The sequence below is a fragment of the Dasypus novemcinctus genome, chromosome X, assembly GCF_030445035.2.
Source record: "Dasypus novemcinctus isolate mDasNov1 chromosome X, mDasNov1.1.hap2, whole genome shotgun sequence".
NCBI lineage: Eukaryota > Metazoa > Chordata > Mammalia > Cingulata > Dasypodidae > Dasypus > Dasypus novemcinctus.
Window position 1 is genome coordinate 130249687 of NC_080704.1, and position 21168 is coordinate 130270854.

The following is a 21168-nucleotide window of genomic DNA, read 5'->3' on the forward strand; positions in this document are numbered from 1 at the left end:
GAGGAAAAAGGAGGAAGCCATTTTAGTTCACAATGCTATCAAAATCTACTGTGGGCTTCTCGAGCACTAGGCCTATGTTGCCATGGAGATTGCCTCAAAGTGAATACTGCTTGTTAAAGGGGGATAATAATGCCCACCTTACGTATCTCACAGGACTGTTGTGGGTCTGACATGAGATAATAGATGTAATGGCACATTGAAAAAACTAAGGGCACTACACAAAAACAAGGAATTATTGTTATCAAGATGGTTCCTGTTGAATATAAAATAGCATGCCTATCATGATTGACTGTAATGATGCTACAAAAATAGGTATTTGCTCAGAGGGCAATATGCAAAAATGAAAAGAACTGCTATGTTAGAGTGGTGGGATTATGAATGTTAGAAGCTACTGATGTGTTTTTTGCTTTTTTAAGAAGATGAAGAATAAAGATGACTGCTCACAGCTAAGGTCAGAAAGGATGGGTCTGAGATAGGGACCTACATTTATATTCCCTTTCCCTGAAAGAAAATCAGGCAAAGGGCCTTTCTCTCCCTCCCCATATTTTGCCCTCTGCCCAGAAATTATCTCCTAAGATGCCATTTCAGAAGCTGCCCATGAGGATTCCTCTTATCTTGGCATGCAATTGAAGGACTGACTCTTATGTCTGGGAGAGAAGGTACAAGAATGGGAGGATCAAAACTGAAATAATACTGTCTCAAATCATCCTTCCCCAGAGCCAACTACACCGAAGACATTTCCTCAGGGTGACCTTAACAATTAGCCAGTGATTGAAATGGAACAAAATACCATTTGATCCAAAAAATATTCTGATAATACGATTTTGCACCAATTCAATTTTTTTAGGAGGTACCAGGGATTGAACCCGGGACCTCGTACACGTGAAGTGTGCACTCAACTACTGCGCTGCACCTGCTCCACCAATGCAATTGTTTTATAAAACATAACTTTCGACTAGTTCATTTGACACTTTCATTTTTCATGTTGGTTCACTTTTTTAAAAAAATGGGTATTTGTGTTTGTTCTGGGATCTCGGCAAGTTGCTATGGCTCACTCTTGATTTTCATTTGTGGGCCAGATCAGAGCTACATTATGACTTCCTGTGCCCTAGGCACTTTTGCCCTCATGGGCCTCTTCCTCCATTAAAACAATATTAAAAATTATATGTTTTATTTATTTTAATTATATCTTATTATTATAGTGGTATAAAGACAAATATATTTATTTATTTATTTTTAAGACAAGTATATTTATATCACATGTTAAAACTTTTTTTCTCAACCAAAAACTCATTGTTTTTTTTTTATTTGAAAGCAAAGTGATAACATTTTTCACGGGCCCCTAAAAGTATTATTGGTCCTAGGCACTATACCTACTGTAGTTAATGGAGAAGATGGCCTTAGGTGAGATGTATGGAATAGTATGAGGTAGAATGCACTGAAAGAGGTGCAAAAGCTCCTCTAGAAAGCCAAATGGGAATGCCCTTAGTCCCAGGTCTTCCAGAGAAGGAACACAAGTTTGGGCTTTAGGACCTTACTCAAGGCACAGTTTCTCCAGCGCAGGAAGCATTAAGCCCCTGAGCTCCAGGACTGAGCTCTGAGTGAAAAGATTCTAGTTTGGGGGCTTACTCTGGACCCCCAATCACATCACTGCTTTCCAACCATTGCTGGAGGGACAGCAAAGTTCAGGAATCTGAGAAATGGTGACCCTGACCTCACAGCCTGTTCTTGTTGCTATGGAAGGGGAGATCAGCTGTTGAAATCTTAAAGTCTCTCAGGAGGTCATGTGGCTTCCTAATGCTCACACCCTTCCCTTCCACGGCCCAACATACCATATTGGTTCTGAGTTCGAACTGGCCTCAATGTCTTTGCCTTTCTAAATTTTACCCACACTTGAAAAGTCTGACTCCAGCCCCACCTCCACTGGGAAGCTTTCTCTGACCTCTGGAGTCCACAATAAACTACTTAAAGTCTGCCTGCCAGTTTATCCCAGTTCTTTAGATACCCGTGTAGCCATCAGTGTCTTCCTCTTGACTACAAGCAACTTAGAGCAAGGATGCTGTCTTTTCCCTCTTCTATAGCCCTAACAGCACTCAGAGCAGTGCTGAATATCTAGCATGCACTCAGTGAAGCCTCACTTGAACCCCAGACTGAAAATACTCACAATGTGTCTGGCAGCAAAGACACCATCGACTATAGCACAGCAAAAGGCAGCAATCACACCAAAGCTGATGAAGACGATAGAAGCTACCAGCTGTGGGGGCAACAAAACAAAAAGTGTCTGTTAGTTTTCCACTCTTGCTCCTTTGGAGACCACGTGATCCCCAAGAGGTTGCCTGCCAAGGTAGAACTCTGGCCTATCACCCCATAGGGATGCTCTTTCCAATCAGGAAGAATGAGTGCCATGGCGGGGGGGGGGGGGGGGGGGGAGGTGGTGGATGGGCCTAAGGCAGAGAAGAGGTCAATGCAGCACTTTTTACATTTTCAGGGCAAGCTGAGAAATTCACTCTGTGAGCACCAAATGAAGAGGAGACTTGCTGCTATCCAGCATGCTATCCATGGAGGAATTTGACTGTGTGGCTCTTCCATCCTCAAACTCAGAATGGTATTGGACCTTTGACATCATGTTGTCCATCCTCCTATTTTATGTGGAAACTGAGGCAAAGAGGGAGAGAGTGGTGTGCCCAGGGCCACCCTCTTGTCTATGGAAAAGTCTGGTGTCTGCTAAATCCCAGTCCAGTGTTCTTTCCAACCACTCACACTGCTACACAATGGTACAGGGGGCACTGATAAAGATAGGAATGATTCTGAGGGCCTGCACAACCCTAGGTGACTTTCTGAAGCTTTGAAGAAAGAGGACATCAAACTTATTAAGACTTAAATGTCAAGGACATTTTACAAAGGTTGAATTCTCTGAAACTGATCAATTCTGTGCGTTATATATGGAAACTTACTTCAAGTAAGAGAAATGTTTGCTCGAACCAAACTGCCCTAATCTCTGGTCATGTTAGATAGAAAATTTCCTAATAAGTTGTCCTCTATATACAAACATGGTACTATAGCCTGATGTGGGTGGCGGGTGTTTCCAGGGGGCAGGGATAGCTGCTCTCTGAACCCACATACACCTCTATAGACCCTCAGAACAAGATGGAGTCAGTGTTTTTCTTCCTTAGGATGTCTGGGGTGAAAGAGGGAGAAATAAATGCTGTTAAGATGCTCTCCAAGAAAAAGGAGGAAATCAAAATCAAGTCACCCTAGGATTCGCCCAGCTCAACAGGCTAGGAGGATATGTTTACCTCCTTTGGTATTTGTTCAGAAACCTCTCCCCATAAATCTCACTTTGCAGCACTGCGGAGAATTGTTAAATAATGGATGAATGATTTCATGAAATTGGCATTATTAGCTATGCTGTGATCAGCTCTACAATTAAAACTCCCCCATTATTTTGAATAATTTAAGCCCAAAGTGCAAACACAACTGGCAAGGGTGGGGAGTCCAGGTGAAATGGAAGAAGAACACTATTAGAACTCCCCTGAGGGTGATTCCCCACATTGCTGGGGGAGAACATATGGTCAGAGTTCTCTGTTCCAGGAGCTATTACATTATCTGATTAAACTTGCTGTTAAATAGACCCCATTATCAAAGTTGTATTGCCACAGAGACATGTCCAGGGGAAACCTAATCAGTCTGCCATCTGACCACTCACCAGGCATCTTGATTTACAAGCCTATAAAACTGCAAAATGCTTGCAATTCGGGTAGTACCTTCTTCCTTTGCCCTCCAGGACACCTTCTGAGACGAAGCCAGGGAAATACAACAGCTTGCCCTTGTGGGCCTCCATTACAACATGGAATTTTCTAAGCAACGTCTCCGGTTTTATACCCATCCTTCCTTTCAACCTTAACAACATACATAGCTTTGAACTTATGGGTAATGGAAATACCTTGGGCTGGTTTCATAATTTTATTTTGTTTTCTATGGGTCCCCAGGACACTTGTTCTCTTAATCAAAGCCTCCTAGTTTGTAATCTCCCAAAAGGCAGGAGCTCTCTGTGAAAACTTTCCCAAAAAGTTACGTATCAGAGAGGAAGGTGCAAAGGTCACTGATAAGCCAAGGCTGCAGCAACAGAAATCACAGAAGAAAGGCATTCTAGGCAAGGACAGTAGCTCGACCCTACAGCTTTAACTCTCCGTTGGGAGTGAGGAGGAAAGCAAAGGGCAAGATCCATAATATTCTATCCCCATGGCTTAAGGAGACTGGCAAGGCCACTGAGCAAGCATCAGGCAAGATGAGAACAAATCCTGTTCACCAGGCTTTGTTCTGTAAATCTGTAAAACAAATTCCCTGGGGGCTTAGGGAAAAAAAGCAAAGGAGCAGTTTCTTTTGTGGCCCAATTGGTATAACCTCAAGAAATGTGTTACTTATTCATATAAATGTTGGACTTTTTCAGATGAATAACTTTATTCTATATTGATGAAAACTTACCATCTGTCGTTTGTTCTCAACAAGGTTTGATCCGATGATTCCAAGGAATGATCCAAAGCCAAGCTACAAAGCAACAGGGCAAACATAGCATGTAGGAAAACGGTCAGCCTGACCACACAAGCATTCCACCTCCTGGTGTAGGGTAATGGAAAATAACTGGGGTACAGATGCTAAAGCCACATGCAGTTATTACTTACACCAACATAGCATGTACAATAAAAGTGTTCCCCCCACCACCATTTGCTATTTATTCCTTGTAGATATGAATCGCACCTAAAAAGAAACTCACATGCCCAGAAACTAAAGGTAAAGGTCAACCATAGTTTTTTCAGAGCCTTCCTATTTCAATTTCCATTACCTAGAATGTGACTGGTGAGTCTGTAAGAGACATATAAGGATGAAAGCGATATACTCTAATAGCCTTTCTCTTTTTTGAAAAGAGTCCTTCTGCTCTGATGCATGGATTACAAAATAAAGGTTTGCAGTAGCACTTTTTGATGCATCTGGCACACTAATCAAACCCAGGAAGTACTTTAGAAATCAGCAAGCACCTTAACAACCCAGACTAAATAAAAAAGAAAAGAAAAGAAAAGAAAAGAAAAAAAGGAATTTTTTTGAACGCCTATATTTGTGGTTGACCCACTGCAATTTATGTTAGCACTTATTCACCTCTTCTTCCATCACTGCTTCATTTATGGACAGAAAGCATTCATTAAATGGTGAACAGAAATGGCAGTGTAAAACCTTGGAAAACAATTTCTATGTCTAAGTGGCTAGGATGATGGCTTGCTGCAGCAGATCTCAGTGCTCTCTCAGCTCTGCCATTAGTGGACTGAGTCTGCCAGTCTCTGCTGAAAATGATCACTAACCAATGGCTGGTGATGGAGATGAAAATTGAAGAAGTAAAAAGTGGTGACAATGGACCAATAAATCTTAACACAAGTTCAGTGATGTAGTTACATTTCTCTTTAACCTCACTAATGGACTGGGTTTCTATCTTCAGTCTTCCCCTTGGCTCACAGGGGAATTTCTATTTCAGTCAGAGGCCCCCAAGTCTGGTAAGGGGCATCTGACAGCTAGGCTTGGACATCTGATGGACCCAAGGGCTCGGCAGGAGCTTGGTGGATCAGTGTACGGGGACTGGGTGATTATGGCAGAATCCTAAGAATGAGAGAGCATGAAGGGAAGGAACGAATGTAAAGTTCAAGGGACTCATTCTGCAGGGCTGCTTAGTCAGCAACCCCTCTTGGGAAACAGAAGCTGAAGTGCATGAGGTGGAAGCAAGAAAGGACAAACTATTCCATACCACTCAAGACTACCGAGAATACCCTCATTTGACAGCTCAGATATTCCCGTCTCCCAGGTGGTCTTATTTCAAATGTAATTAAAAGTATTGCCATTAAGTATACTCATTCAAACCTGGTATCAGACTAGTCTGAGTTCCAACCCCGGCTCTTCTTTGAACGAACCGATTAACCTCTCTTAACCTCAGTTTCTTAAGCTGTAAAATGTGGACCATAGTGGTGGCTACCTCGTATGGTTTTGTGAGGATTAAATAGGATGATATATTCAAAGAAATTTTCACACTGTCTGACACATAGTAAACGCTCAATAAATATTATTGTTCTAGTGATTATCATCACTATTTTTAAGACATTTTTGAACAGCTCTAACCTGATTTGAACTGGAAAACCCTATTATTATTTGCTCTGTTTCATGACAAGCGAGTTTCCTTGTCTTCTCTTATCTCCAACCGCCCATATGTTCCACATCTTTTTGTGTCTTTTAGGAGGAATTCCATGAATAGTCTGTGCTGATGACAGTCTGTACCACTTGTGGAGATTGAGAGAAATTTGGAAGCAGCTTCTTACATGGAAAATAAGTCCTTTAACTGAATAGTTCATTAGCTTCCACAGATATTCACTGAAAGACTCTTGAACCTTTACAGCAGTTTTTGTGCTAAGACAGGAAGCAAAGACACTCACTGTTTCTGACACTCTCAAATAACACTCTAATGGTAGGGATCAGCAGAGGTGAGCTAGAGCCTTGTGGTATTAACTGGAAAGACAAGGCACTACAGGACTGGGAATCCCAGGCTAGCCAGTTACTTTATCCAATTCCCTTCCCTTCCCTTCCATTCCATTCTATTTCATTCCATTTGATTTTCTAACAGCCATTAAACACCTCTATGTGCCAAGCATTGTAAAGCTCTGAGACAGAGATGAATAAGAAGGCGTGGCCCCTGTCTTCCAGTAACTCACAGTCTAGTGAAGGAGAGAAAGACTGTGGGTTAAGGACCACATGTGAAATATAAGTTGATATAGGAGCAGGGAATAATTCATTCAGGATTATATCCCTGGCTCAGCTACTTATGCACTGCGTGACGCTGGGCCAGTCCCTTGACTTCTTAGTGTTTCAATTTCCTCATCTATAAAACGGGGATTGTCATAATACCTACCAAATAGTGGGGCAGTGAGGATTAGTTGAGCTGAAGTATGTAGTATGTAGGCTGCTAACTAAATATTAGGTCTAAGGTTTCACAGAGGAGGAAGCCTTTTAACATGGGCTCAAGGATGGATAGAGTTCATCAGACAGGGAACTAGTATCTATCAAATCGTGCCTGGAAGAATTCACTCACCTGGATGACAGGTTAATGAACTCACCAGTGTCCATAATGCTACCTTACATTTGAATAGTATTTTAAGTAAAGAAGAACTTTTGCCCCATTTTGATCACAAGGATGCTATGGAGTTTGGCAGAGCTGATATCATTTCCATTTGATAGACAGCAAAATAGAGGCCACAGAATTGTATGGAATTGTCTCCTCTTACAGCAAGTTAATAGTAGGGCCAGGGACTAGCCTGCAGGTCCCCTACCAGCCGGTGTTCCTTCAGTAACATCTTGCCGCGTTTGCGGCCAGTGTTAGCAGAATAGTAACCTTCAAGGAATAGGAAAGAAGTTCTTTGCAGGGATGGAATGAGAAGCCCTGTTTGAGAAAGAGCTGAGGAGTTGAAAATAAAGAAGGAAAAACTAATAATCATCATTTTTGGAAAATGGGCAGCTGCTTCTAATTCGTCATTTGCTCTCCTGAGGCCTCAGAAAGGTAAGCTCTGTGGTTACCCCTTGAAAGCAGCAAAGAATAATGTAATGTTCGAAATTTTGGACCTCCATTACCTGAACAAATAACCAGTTTGCTTTGTTTTGGCTGCCCTCCACTTGTTGAAAAAGAAAATTATTAGAAATCCGTGTCAGATTCAAAGGCTCTTTTTGTGCTGGACCCAATTACCTATGCCTATTCCCATCCACTGCTCCAGACACTGAGGGCTGAGGTTCAGAAGGATTAGTCCTTCAATAAATGATTAGTTATTCAACAAATATTCATTAGACATCTACTCTATGGCAGACACTGTGCTAGGTCTTTGATCTGGAGGCCTGAGGGGGGTAGAGTCTGATACCAAGACCAGTGAGACCCAGCCTCAAGGAGCTCATACTGATAAACTGGCCCACAATTCCTTTTCATAATTCTGAAGCCCACAGAGCTCTGAAAACCAAAAGGGTTTTTTTTGGTAACTAAATTAGTTGGCAAAACCTCACCTTGACCTGATGTGAGATTATTTTATAATCTTTATCTCTCTTCCTGCAAAATGCACATTTTAGTATAGAAATATGAAGGTCCTAGATTATGAGGTGCTACTCAAGACTCCTCTGGGGATATTGGATAATATATGGTTTATATGATGTATTATCTTTCTAAAACCAAACCAAAACAGTCAAAATTCTGAAACATCTCACCCAAGAGTTCAGATAAGGGACTGTGGATCTCTATAAAAAAGCTAAATGAGAATATAAAAATTAGGACATGTGTATTTTCTAGGAACAGTGAGTAGTAGGGAGTTCAAAGATGGTAGGCACCACTGTGTTGAAAAATGTCCCAGCTGGGTCTTTAAGTTGGGATGGCACAGAGCATTTTAGTAAATAGAGAGAAAACAGGGAGAACATTTCAGGCAAGGGGGAATAATGTGAGTGAAAGCACCAAGGCAGAAAAGCACCAGTCACCTTTAGGGGACTGTGAATTGACAATTTTGGCAAAAGGAAAGGTACTGGAAAGGCAACAGGAGACCAGGCTGAGCGATCTGCAGTGAGCTTTGAATGACATGCTAAGGAGGCAAGAAGGAGCCAATGAAGGTTAGAACCATGTGGCATTAAAAAAGTCATATTCAGCAAATCAAGACTCAAGTCTCGTCTTTGAAATATACTTACTAAGGCAAGAATATAGACTTACATTTTTAAGACATTTTCAATAAGAGGTGAAAAAAGCTTCTGCCTAATTCTTATTAAACCACAAAATCCCACTATGTAGAGCCCCTTATATTTCCTGAGTATTCAAGTTAATCAAAACTTTTCTGGCATCCTCAGAAATTTTTACAGGTGAAGTTGAACCCACAGAGGCCTACAGAAGGTTTCTAGGTTCTTGCTGGTTTTTGAATGATCCCTGGTGCTAATCTCCTAATAATCCCATGGTAATGTTGATATGGTTTTTAATTAACTGACCCCATAGAAAAGTGGGGCAGAAACTCCTGGTTTCTTTCCTGAAAGAAAACCCCAGTTATTAGAGGCCCCCAAAAATACAACAGCTGGGGAAAAGGTACAAAAATGAAAGGCTTTCCCCATTGCTCACAGGGTGCAACTCCATTTTATGGATTGCTTGGGAAACACATTTAGAGACCACACTCTCCTGCATCTAAGGTAAGATGAGGTGTAGAGGGAAGGAGTAGCCTCTCTTAGCAGCCTTTTTCAGCTTCATACAAGACCGAGGCTCTTTATTTTTTAGGTCTTTTAAGTAGAAAGGAACCAGAATCCTTATGGAATGGAATATATCTTGAATATTGGACATAGTAAAAATCTTCTTTGCAGTTTTAATTTTTAAAAATTTTATAGGCCTATATAGATGAACATATCTTTAAAGTGTGCATGATACTTAGGATGATGATACCACATCCTAAGTGGATGCACATGACAGTTTTGTAAACTGAATTATATTTCTATGCCAAATATCTCAATATTTAAATGAATTGTTTGCTAAGTCTTCTTTTAATCTGAGTGTTTTGAAAAATTTAAGTTCTCATGTATTGTTAACATCCAACAATCTAACATGAATCCAAAAAAAAAAAAAAAAAAAGCAGAGTTCCAAATTCCAAATGACCTGAAATTTTTTCACAGTTCTATAGAATGGTCACATATATTCAAAGTTCAGAGTAACCCAGTTTGATGGTGCAGAATCTCGAAATGCCATATTATGCTCACTCTGATTTTATTACTAGGTATATTTTATTGTGTTTTAGTTCTCTACGTGGTTGCTGAATTATACTCCTCTGGGGTGCTTATTAAAACGCAGACTCAACATGTATTACTTTTTCAACCAAAGATTAGCTTGTGAAAAGGAACATTCAGATTCCTTGGTCCATCCAGACCTGCTGAATCAGAATCTCCCAGCGCAGGGCATAGGTAAGATGAGGTGTAGAGGGAAGGAGTAGCCTCTCTTAGCAGCCTTTTTCAGCTTCATACAAGACGGAGGCTCTTCATTTTTTAGGTCTTCCACAGGTTCAGCAGGTCATTCTTATGCACACCAACGTGGGAAAAGCACAAGTTTAAAGTTTATATAGTAACACGCTAATAACCAAACTATTCAATTAGTGAAAGTACCCCATTCCCAGACAAATCTGGATTCTCAGGCATTTACTGTTTCAGAGGGATGAGTCGTAATTGTATTTGTTACAGCATGACCTGACCTATAATCCCAAATGGATTTTTCTGCTTTTCAATCTGCATTCTTCCCCCTTCACTTTCTATAATTAAAACCCATTTTAAAGAAACAAACTAAAGGAACTATAAGAGCAAAATTTAAAAGGTTAAACCATGGAAAACACTGTCTGTTAGGGATGGTTCTCCCATTAACATTTCTACATTAGCTTTTAGTGAAACATGCACACACACACACATACACACCATCACTGCTTCAGCTTGGAGTGCAAGCTGAACATCAGTCATACACCCTCCTTCCTTTGTTAATTCTAACTTATCCACCCATGGTCAGATATTTTACAGAGAAGCTTCATAGCTACCATTTATGAATAGGAGTCCCTACTCTTAAAAGACAGAAAATACTTTCCCCTCACCCTCGGAGCTTGGCTTGAGCATTTGCTCATCAGTCAGAAATGTTTTACTAAATGTAGCTATCTGAAACACACAAAGTCACACAGACCCTATAAATTGCTTTTCCAAGCCACCAAAATGCAATCTTATTCCCACCCACTTTCCTCCCTCCCTTATTCGTGTTTAAAAATAGAACTCAATTCTGCTGAGGGCTGGTTTTCTTGCCTCACCACAGGAAGTGGACCGGGTGATTCTCAAATCACATGCTTAACAGAGAGCACCAAACGGTGTCTGTGGGACAACTGCCCTGGGCTGGGGGGAGCCCTGCTGGCCCAAGAGCAGTGCAGGAACTTCCCCCAGCAGCCTTCAGCCTGTGAGAGGCACAGTGCCACCCCCCCCCCCCCAGCTTTGCTAGGGCTATTGAGGAGGCTGACTGTGGAATTGGTGACCTAGGCAACAGGCGCCAGGCTTGGTCACTCACAGTGCTGACTTGTCAAAGGCTCCATCTTTAATCCCTTCCCCCTCTTTGCTTCTTTCTCCAACCCCCCACTTCTAAAAAAAGGAAGAAAGAAAAAGAAATGAAGCAAAACAACAAAAATGCACCTGATCTCTTTGCTATCCTAAAATATAAAAAATGAACTGTCCTAAACTTCCTGCTCTCTATCAATTATAATTGGGATGCTGTTTAATTGATGTAAAAATATAATACAGGGAAACGGACTTTGGCCCAGTGGTTAGGGCGTCCGTCTACCATATGGGAGGTCCGTGGTTCAAACCCCGGGCCTCCTTGACCCGTGTGGAGCTGGCCCACGCGCAGCGCTGATGCGCGCAAGGAGTGCCGTGCCACGCAAGGGTGTCCCCCGCGTGGGGGAGCCCCACGCGCAAGGAGTGCGCCCGGAAAGCCGCCCAGCGTGAAAAGAAAGTGCAGCCTGCCCAGGAATGGCGCCGCCCACACTTCCCCTGCCGCTGACGACAACAGAAGCGGACAAAGAAACAAGACGCAGCAAATAGACACCAAGAACAGACAACCAGGGGAGGGGGGGAAATTAAATAAATAAATCTTTAAAAAAAAAAAAAAGATACTTGTTTCTTTAAAATATATATATATAATACAACCTTTAGAGTTAGGATTTTGGATTTAACAGCAGTATGTGTAGACCCAAATGGGGTATTATATGTAAAGAGCTCAGTGGTCTCCACAGTGGATACGGGGCACTTTGGGAGTGGGTAAAACAATCTTTGGGAATGTGAGAAGAAACTACTAGGATTCCTATTTTTTAAATTAAAATTAGTTTAGCTTTTAATAACAATTACTATTATTTATTATCTAAAATAATAAAAAAGAAATAAAGTATTACTAATATTCAGTAAACGGACTGTCACTGGTACCCTCCCACATCAGATGACCAGGAGAACTATTCTACCAGAGGGGAGCATGTTCCAGTCAGCAAAGGGTACCCAGATTGTATTATCTAGTTTCAACTAAACTAGTCCCAACAAAATGGTTTGGAAGGTTTGGAAAGATTCCTGTGGAGAAACTATGAACTGAAGATGATCCTAATAATGTAAGCACAAGTGAGCAACAAGAAGATGGCAGTTGACACCTCTGCTCAGGGTAAGCTTTTTGTCAATCACATTGTGAGATCCAGATATAAAACAGTGACACCAATGACAATTAATCATACCTGATGAGAATTCAGTCAAAAATATTCAAAATAAATTAGCGGGCTATTTGGAATAAAAAATTATGGCCCCTGTCTTTAATGATGAACTCCAAATGAAGTATGTCCTTCATTGAAATTTTAGTTAATGTTAGTATGAAGGTATTAAAAATTGTTTATCACCTAATCTTTGAACTTCCACTTTTGTATAAGTTCTATGAACATAACATAATTTGTAAATGAAGAAATATACCTATTTAGGAATATATATATATATATATTCTGTGCATTTTCCCTAACAGGAGTGCATGATCACTTTGGAGATCAGTGTTATTGGTCACACAGTGTCAAGACTGCCAGTGTCCTCAGATTTGAAGTAAGGTCAGAAGACCTTCATATGGAGCAGGGGTTCTTAATCAGGGGTCCCCGAAACCCTGTTCATGGAAAGATTTCAGAGGGCGCATGATCTTGAACTGAAAAAAATCACCTTGTTTATTTTCTCTGACCTCTCACTGAAATCAAGCATTTCCTTCACTTATGGATGTATGCAATAAATAAATTACAGAAGTATTCATTTCACCTGACTGGCAAAAGGGTCCGTGGAACAAAAAAAGGTTAAGAACCCCTGATATAGAGGAAAGCAGATGCCCAGAAGGGAAAGTACCTTAGCCTAAGGTTAACACTGCTACTTAGTAACATCTCTTTGATCAGAAATTCCAGGTCTGAAAGGGTTAGATGACTTGCTCAGGAGCATACTGCTAGTTAAGGATGTAGCTGGGATTCTTCTGATTCTCTGCTCAGTTCTCTTCTTAATGGACCCAGAGTTGCCTCTATCTCTATACATTTAGAGAGATATAAAGGAAAACTGAAAACTGGAAACTCAGAACTGAAAACCATCACAGTGGAACCCGAATTTCTGTAGCCAGCGAACTACTGAGACCTACCTATGCCTTCTATACTTACAATAACTCCCGGGTAATAACCTCCAACAGTCACATTCTGGGTCCTGGTGGTTGCAGCAAGGCCCACCGTGAGAATTAACACGGACACAATAAGCAAAGTCACGGTGACATAGATGGAGTTTCGTTTCCTTCGATTGAAGGCTCCTGAAAGCATACAGAGAAACTGAGGTTGGCATTTCAGTCAGAGATGGGAGAGACTTAAGGAAAAACCAAGAATATGCTAGGAAGGTTTTCCTTTCTTACTTCAAATTCCACTCCCTATGAAGAGTGGAATTATGGGGAAGGGCTGAAGCTTTTGTGCCTTTGCAGTCTTCAGGTACCACTTTTATAATAAAATATTTACATTTTAAAAATAAGCAACAGAAGAAACGTCATAGTTACATAAAAATCAAAGCAAATTTTTGTGCTTTCAGCATTGTATAAAAGATGTGTCATACTCACTTAGTAGAATGTTTTTTAAGGCCAAATTATAAGGTATATGATAAATGGGAAGTATGTGTGTGAGGGTATTGAATGAAAATATTTTAAAGCCAATATGAAACTAAGGTTTTCTTTTTCTTCTCCATAAGCTAGAAGATGTGAAATTTCATTTTCAGTGTAAATATCAGAACCAAACCAGGTACTGGGATTTTTATTCCATTTGTTTCTGACATTTGCCACCTCATGTATAAACTTAAAAATGGTGTGCTGGCAAGATTTGTAACATAACAAATGTGTGTAATAAAGTAAGTGTGTGGAAGCCATTCGTCCACAAAGATAAGTATAGGGGGAGGAAGGTGGGGAAGATTATAATTTATACACATTTAGGCTTATGCGAGGGTGACATAAATATAAATGATGAGAAACCCATTCTCCGACTCAGTGCTTATCGGACAGGATCATGCAAACCAATATATAAGATGTATTTCGAAAACAGGCTTATTAAGTCAGATAGGAAAACGGTATCTAGGCTAGCTTTTCAATTTAATTTTTAAAAAAGGAACGGAGTGCTGCTATACACTCTGCATGCATTTCTCTGGCATGGGGGTTGGGAGTAGGGTGGTTGGGGTCTGGCAACAGGAAATACCAGGGGAGAGTTACCTCCTAGGAGTTCTTATAAAAATAAGCAAGGAATGCTATGAGAGTTCAGGTTCTCAAATGGGAACATGGGGGGTGGGAAGACTTAGGACGGGGTCGCCCACCCAGGTGGCTTGGCTGTCATTTGTGCCTCAAGAGGCCACTAGGGTCTGTTCACAAGACCCCGTCATTCTGTGAGGCCTCAGTGCAGCCTCAGGAAGCAGCTGCTGAGAGAAGCCGCCCAGACTGCACCACTGGGATGGAGGGGAGAGGGAAATGAGGGAAGGGGGAGGGAGACGAGACAGCCAGGCGAGACCCAGGAAGCCTGGTGGTGGTGGGAGGGCGGGGCTGTGGCTGGCCTAGCGCTCCCCCCCTCCCCGCCCCCCTCCGCCTGTATGGAAGAAAAGCATCAGAAGTGCCACCCTGGGTCAGTCCCACCGTCCATCTTGTCTTCCCCAGTGCAGTCCTTGCGGAGGACTCCAAGGGAGGTGGGAGGGGTGGGCGGTCTCCCCTGACGTCAGCTTTGAAAGTGAGGTGACTCATCAGGGCCATTTCTAATACTATACTATTCTAAGACAATTTTATATTGAAATGTATAAGTGGCTTGAGCATTTATGGGCACCCACATACTAAAGTGCCACATCTCATCCTGGGAGGAGAGGTAAGGAGAGTGAGGAAATGAAGGCGCCTTTCCAGTGGGGCCTGAGCCCCGCCTCCAAGGGGACAAATATGAAAGGCCACTGGAGACACCTGAGACATCAGGGCCCTTTACGTGGGAGAGCTATTAGGGATGCAAATGGTGAGCTGATTGGAGATAAACGCAATGAGCAAATCTGGAGATCCTGGCTGCCTGGTATCCAAGGGGAATAGGAGAGGGGTGGGGATGGGGGAGGCAGGATTTATTTCTTCTGTTTACATTAATGTTAGTTATCCTTACTTTGATTTCGAGGAACCCTAAATGAGCCTTGAAATCAAGGGTCCCTGAGTCTATTTGATGATAGACACTTCTCAGTGAATGGGCAAGTTGGTCCCACAGAGGGGCTCTAACATAAGCCTACCAACATTCCTTCCCACCCTGGTCATCCTTTCTTCTTTGTCAACTACACTATCTCTTGACCCATGGCCCCCTTGCCTATTCCAAATTGGCCAAAGAGAGTGAGGAAACCAAGGTGCACCAAGGGTATCTTTGTGACAAGTGGAAGTGTCTCAACACCTTACACTTTAGAGACTGAGTTGGGGCAGGGTGTGTGTGCATAGTCTTCCTAATTTTTCTGCATCACACTCCCACCCCATCCCCACCCCCCAACTGAACTTTGATCCTATTCACAACTCCTGGGTCTGTTTTGCAAACATCGCTCTAACTCTTAAAAGCACAGGAGCTGGGTCAGAAAAGTGACTCAGCAAACCGCATGGTGTAATTTGAAAATCTTTCCCCCACCCCCTGCCCTCCGCTTTAAAACCAGAATTGAAAATTCAGTTAGTTGAGAAACCCAGGCAAGTAGGATTTGCTTTGGATAAAATTTCGAAGAAAACCCCCTCATCACGAGGTTGAATATCAATTCTCTTCTCCTCACCCTCAAAAATCACCCTTTATTTTGCCTCCTAAGGACCACACTGTGTAAAACGAAATTATTTTTAGTAGCACTTTTAGTAGCTATTTTAAAGAATACCAGGTTGCATCCTTTTGAAAAGTGATGAATAATCCCATCTTTAGTTTCAGTATGATTTGATAAAATTCACATCTTCACATCTACTTAGAGCAAGATACCCCTGTTTTCTGAAACTATGGACCAGGTTCCTAAGAGGCAGCTTGCGATGCTAAAGCTCATTGCTACTTAAGACATTTTCCCTGTGGTTGTTCTGTTTTAGAAGGGCAAAGGGGAGCCCTGTTATTAGGGTATAATTTGGGGCTTGCCTTAGATGTTCCTGTGAACATAGGACCATCTCATTCCAATTTTGCTTAGTAAATCAACACATCAAAAAACTCAGACATCACGAGGTACTTAAAGCAGCAGGTTAGCCACGGGACTAACCCTTTAAAACAGTGCCTAGCACAGTTTTAGATACCTAGTAAGCAGTAAATACCTGTTGAATGAACAAGAGGCAACATCTCAGAATTGCTTCCCTTCTAATAAAAAAGGCTGTGTGGCTAAGGATGCGAATACAATGTGGACTAGGCTCAGAGATTGAATTTTTTTGCAGTAGGGTACACCTGAGGGCTCCCCAGAACTGAAAGCCTTTTGCTCAACTAGTGCCACATCTCCATTATTTATTCCGCACATGGTATACTTTTGTTTAAACAACAACCCCTGCACCAACAGCAGTGGGAGAGTTCAAAATCCCGTCACTGGCATTGCCTGCCCCCCTCCCCCCAACAGTCTCCCTGCAGAACCACTGCAGCCCTCCCTCTCTGCAGTGCCCCACCTCCACCCAAGATTTGTGACTACCATGATGCTCAGCTGTAGAGGGGCCCAAGTATTTGCTGTCCCACCTTTCTATATACAAAAAGCATTTCCTTCTCTCCTCAAGGTTTTCTCCCTGGACAGAGCCCCCAACTGCACTGAGGTCTTTGAATCTGAGTCTCTCCCTTCCTCTGAAACCTACTTCAAACTCACCTCCTCCAGAAGTTTTTCCTGATCAAGCTCACTCTAATCACTTATTGCTTCATGTCCTCTGAGATCCTAAATATCTTAATCAGTATATTAATCATAACTTTTACAATTACAATTGTACGACTGTAATTGTGGGTCTGGTCCATGACCCATATAATGCCCACTGGTCTAGGCCATCCGGGATCTAAAAGGAAACTGAGGTGTGGATTTTCAGAAGGTACGGTGATCCTCTCTGCTCACTTCTGCTTTACCTTGTACATGTTTCTGATTACTCCCTCCTGAGAGAGAAGGTAGGGTATGTCATATCTATTGGGGTGCAGCAAGGATAGGTGCCCTGTACTACATTGTTGATGACTGGCTAATTCTAGGGGCTGATCTTTTGAACCTATTAAATTAGCTTACCTGTGTCTGCTTTGCCATACAGGGAGGGTCCCAGGAAGTCCCAGTGGAGCATCTGTGGAAACAGGTGGCTGCCCACACAGTGTGCTGAGTTAGCCTCAACACCCTGCAAATCTCCTAAACATTTCTGGAGAAAAGCTGAAATCCCCCCTTCCCCTTTTGGTCTGTTCTTTGAATGCAGGCATCCAAGGCCGCTGGTGAATTACAACTGTGTCTTTTGGGAGCGGGAGTACCCTGCTGCACTTGAGATGCCTTAGCGCCTGGGAACTGTGTTGCCAAAACGAGGAAGGGAAAGACGGGGTGCTGGAGTCAAAATTACCTTCTTCATAATTATGGAGCACCTACTCCGCTCCGAATTTTGGACTAACTCTTCATCCTCAGGCAGCCAGTAAGCATGGAGTGCAGGCACCTTGGTGCAGTGTGTGCCTGTGCGTTTTAAATGTTGTTGTTTTGGCTGCAGCTGTTTCTTGCCTGTAAAGGGAGTCCCCTCAGAAAAGCTGAGCTTGAAGGCTGAAACAGCCACCCACCCTCCCACGCCCCACACCCCCTTGCAAGTGAAGTGCTAAGTGGGAGTAGCTCCTAAGTAGCCTAGACGCTGATTCAGGCCTGATCTGGGCGGAACCAGAGCCAGGAAACTCGTGGGAGACACCCCTATCCAAAGCGGAAACCCAGGGTTATCACTTTACTCAGGAATTTCGCTAGTGCCCTCGGTTTGCAGACCTTAAAACGTGGAGTGCGTGGCGCGGGCTCTGCGTACATGTGGGATCTATGATTCTTTTCCCCGCAGTGTTGAGGATGGATTGGGCGAAGCCCACCCAGCTTCTTCTTGCGCGGACCTTTCGGGAAATGCAAGATTGGCTGGAGGGCCCTAGGAGCCCAAGAAAGAACTCCCATCTTGTCCCCAGTCCACTGCGCGGCGAGCCAACCAGCAACGCTTTAAGCCCTAGGCCACTAACCTGTCCACTGCCCTTCAGGCAGACGGGCACGGGGCGGGGAAGTTCGGTTAGCAGGTGGTTGTGGCCCGCAGCGGGAATAGGTGCTGCGGGATGCCTTGCACTCTCGCACCTAGCTCGCCGTAGCATCACTGCTTGGCGTCCATGAGCCACTGCTGCGTGGGCGCCACAGCTGGCCAAGGTGAGGAGTGCAGTCTGTGGTTGCGAATGTGTGACCGGGTTAAGAGAGATTCTGTTACTGCTAGCCTCGGACCGAGTCCTTGAACTCATTTGTACCACGTTGCGAATTAGAGAGTGTAAAGGACAACATCAATGCTGTGTAGCAATGCCCCAAAACGTATTCATCAAATGCAATGAATGTACCCCACTAATGAAAGAAGTTGTTGATGTGGGAGGAGTGTGGGGGGGTGGGTTGGGGGGGGTGGGGAGTGGGGCATATATTTTATATTTTTTAATATAACATTTTATGTGATCTCTGTATCTTTAAAAACAAGATAAGAAAAAAAGAGCAAATTCTTACACCAAATATGCAAAACGCTTGAAAAGTCGGATCTTTCCGCCATCCAGGAAATAACGCCGTCTGGGGCTTCTGATGAACACGGGGCTCACATAGTGGGTTCAACCCTCTCCCCGCCCCCACCCCACCTTTGGAGATGTTCCCGCAAATTCATCGGAGTAGATCTGAGCGGACAGGATAGGAGGAATTGGGGATGGAAGGATTTTACAGAATGCAAAGTATTTGGGAAAGAGAGAATTCGATTTGGTTAAAGTGTATCCGAGTCGAATTGTAGGATTAGATGGGATCGCGGTTTGACAATCCCCTCCCGCTCTCCTGGGCTCCAAATTAATTTCCCCGCCCAGTGAAATCATAGGGTTTGGGAAGGTGCCTAACAGCTGAGGGGGGCTGGGTTTGTTTTTTGTTGTAACGATCAAAAGGCAGCTTGGGGGTAGCCAAGTTAGTGCCTGAAGGTAGCTGTCCCCTAGTTTTGATGGGGAAAGGTGTCAAGCCAAATAAGGCTGGTGAGTTTCCCCCTCCCCCTTCATTCTACCCGGAGAGGAAAAGCGCGACTTCATAAGATGCGCGGGCTCGCTCTCGCTCTTTCTTTCTTGCGCTCTTACTCGCCCCCCCCCCCTTTTTTTCCCCACACTCACGCACATTCCTTACGTTTGGAGGAGAATAGAAATTAAATACAAGGAAATGTTGATCCTGCTGCTGCAGACGATGGGGCTGGGTTGTCTTGAGTGATTCCTTAGGAATTCCCCTCCCGGGAGACCTCCTCCTTTCTCCTGCGCTCCCCACCCGGTCCCCCAGGGTTGCGCAAAAACCCCCCACCCCACCAGCGAGGCGCTTGGTCCCCACTACCACCACCACTGCAGCTCTGAATTTCAGGGCAGCTTCGAGAGAGTTGCGGGGGTTGAGGACCCTGCTCTTCTAATTATTTTTAGTCGCGAGCTCTTAGAAGTGACGAGGACTTTGCAAAGAGGGAGGGTCGGCTGGAAAGCAAACACGCAGGTTGCAGGGAAGTGTTTTGATCCCCAGACAAGATGGGATTTACTGCCTGCCGGCTGCGAGTCTAGAGATACACGCACACAAACGCGCACACACCCGCACTCCGGGGCAGGGATACTCCGACGCAAGCTTGGCGCTCAGATATCAGCGCACCACCCCCGCCGGGCCGCTCCCCTGGGGCTCTGATCTACCACCCAGCTGCTGGGGCGCACCGACCCCGGTTGTCCCGCTTCCACGCTTCCTGCGTCTCCGGAGCCCTAGCAGACCAGAGGGCAGCGCACTCGCTCCTTGCTGCCGCCGCCCAAGGCACGGCGGCTAGACTTACCCATGGAATCGGGCAGGGACATGTCGCTGGACCGCTGCTGAGTCAGGGACTGATGCATGGTGAAAGCTGTCTGGTTGCCCCGGCCCGCGAAGCTGCTTCACGCGCCCCTGGCTCAGGGCGCCTCGCAGAGCATCCTACTCCAAGGCTGCCTCTCCCCGTTCCTCTGAAAGCTGAGCGAGACTGCCTCTGGTAGCGAGCTGCAGCCCAAGTGCCGCCTCCCCCTCCCTTCCCCTCCTCTCCCTCCCTTCTCCTCCTCTCCCTCCCTTCCCCTCCTCGCCCTCCCTCCTTTTCTGCCTCCCTCTGCTTCGGGAGGCAGCAGCATTGGCGGTCGGTGCAGCGAGGTGCGCTTGCGCAAGACCCCCCCCCTCCTCCCCCCTTCGCCCCCCCCCCATCCTACTTATCCACCTCCCAGCCTCCCAAGCTAGGCAGGGAGCCGTTCTATAGCCCCTTGGGGCCAAGGATGCGCAGAGAAAGAGAGGGAGGCTTCCGCCTGTGCCAACCGGCCTTCTCCATAGTTGGGAGCGAGGGTCTTGGACAAGCATCCTGTTCTAGGATTTATAACTGGGGAGGGGGTAGAGTCAGAGGTTCAGAGCTGGGGAACACACACACACACACACACACACACACAGAGTTGTGCCGGTCTGGCCTTAGTGCTTCAGAATGACATAATGGAGTTGGAGATGATCCAGAGAAGGGCCACTCTATAATCAAGGGGATTGGGTTGGGGGTGATGGTGGTGGTGGAGGGGACTGCCATATGAAGATAGATTAAACAAATGCAGACTCTTTAGTCTGGAAAGATGAAGACTGGGAAGGGATGTGACCAGAGTGTATAAAATTATGCAAAGATGGAGAGGGAATACAGCCTTATTCACCAGATCGGAGAATTCTAGAACCAACCACTTCCTAAGAGCTAGAAGGAGATGCATTTAAAGCAAATATGATTCTGCATCAGCACCCCAGTATGCGCTGTTCAAGGTGCTATTATATCAAGGATCTTATTTCCTCATCATAGCAGCTATGTGAGGTAGGAAGAGGAGGCCTCAATAATCC

At 44.2% G+C, this 21168-nt stretch overlaps 1 protein-coding gene across 2 annotated transcripts in view; it reads right to left on the bottom strand.

Moving 5' to 3' along the window:
* The window catches only part of TMEM255A (transmembrane protein 255A), a 49953-nt gene extending 29494 nt beyond the window's left edge, over positions 1 to 20459 (bottom strand). The window contains exons 1-4 of one of the 2 annotated variants that reach the window (XM_004461006.5): positions 20117 to 20459; positions 13263 to 13405; positions 4486 to 4548; positions 2165 to 2254 (exon numbers count right to left, since the gene is read on the bottom strand). In XM_004461006.5, coding sequence (XP_004461063.1) covers positions 2165 to 2254; positions 4486 to 4548; positions 13263 to 13405; positions 20117 to 20174 — 354 coding nt within the window. In that variant the 5' untranslated portion in view covers positions 20175 to 20459. The remainder of the gene's footprint in view (positions 1 to 2164; positions 2255 to 4485; positions 4549 to 13262; positions 13406 to 20116) is intronic. The other variant, XM_004461007.5, reaches the window with a different exon arrangement.
* Positions 20460 to 21168: the final 709 nt, after the last annotated feature.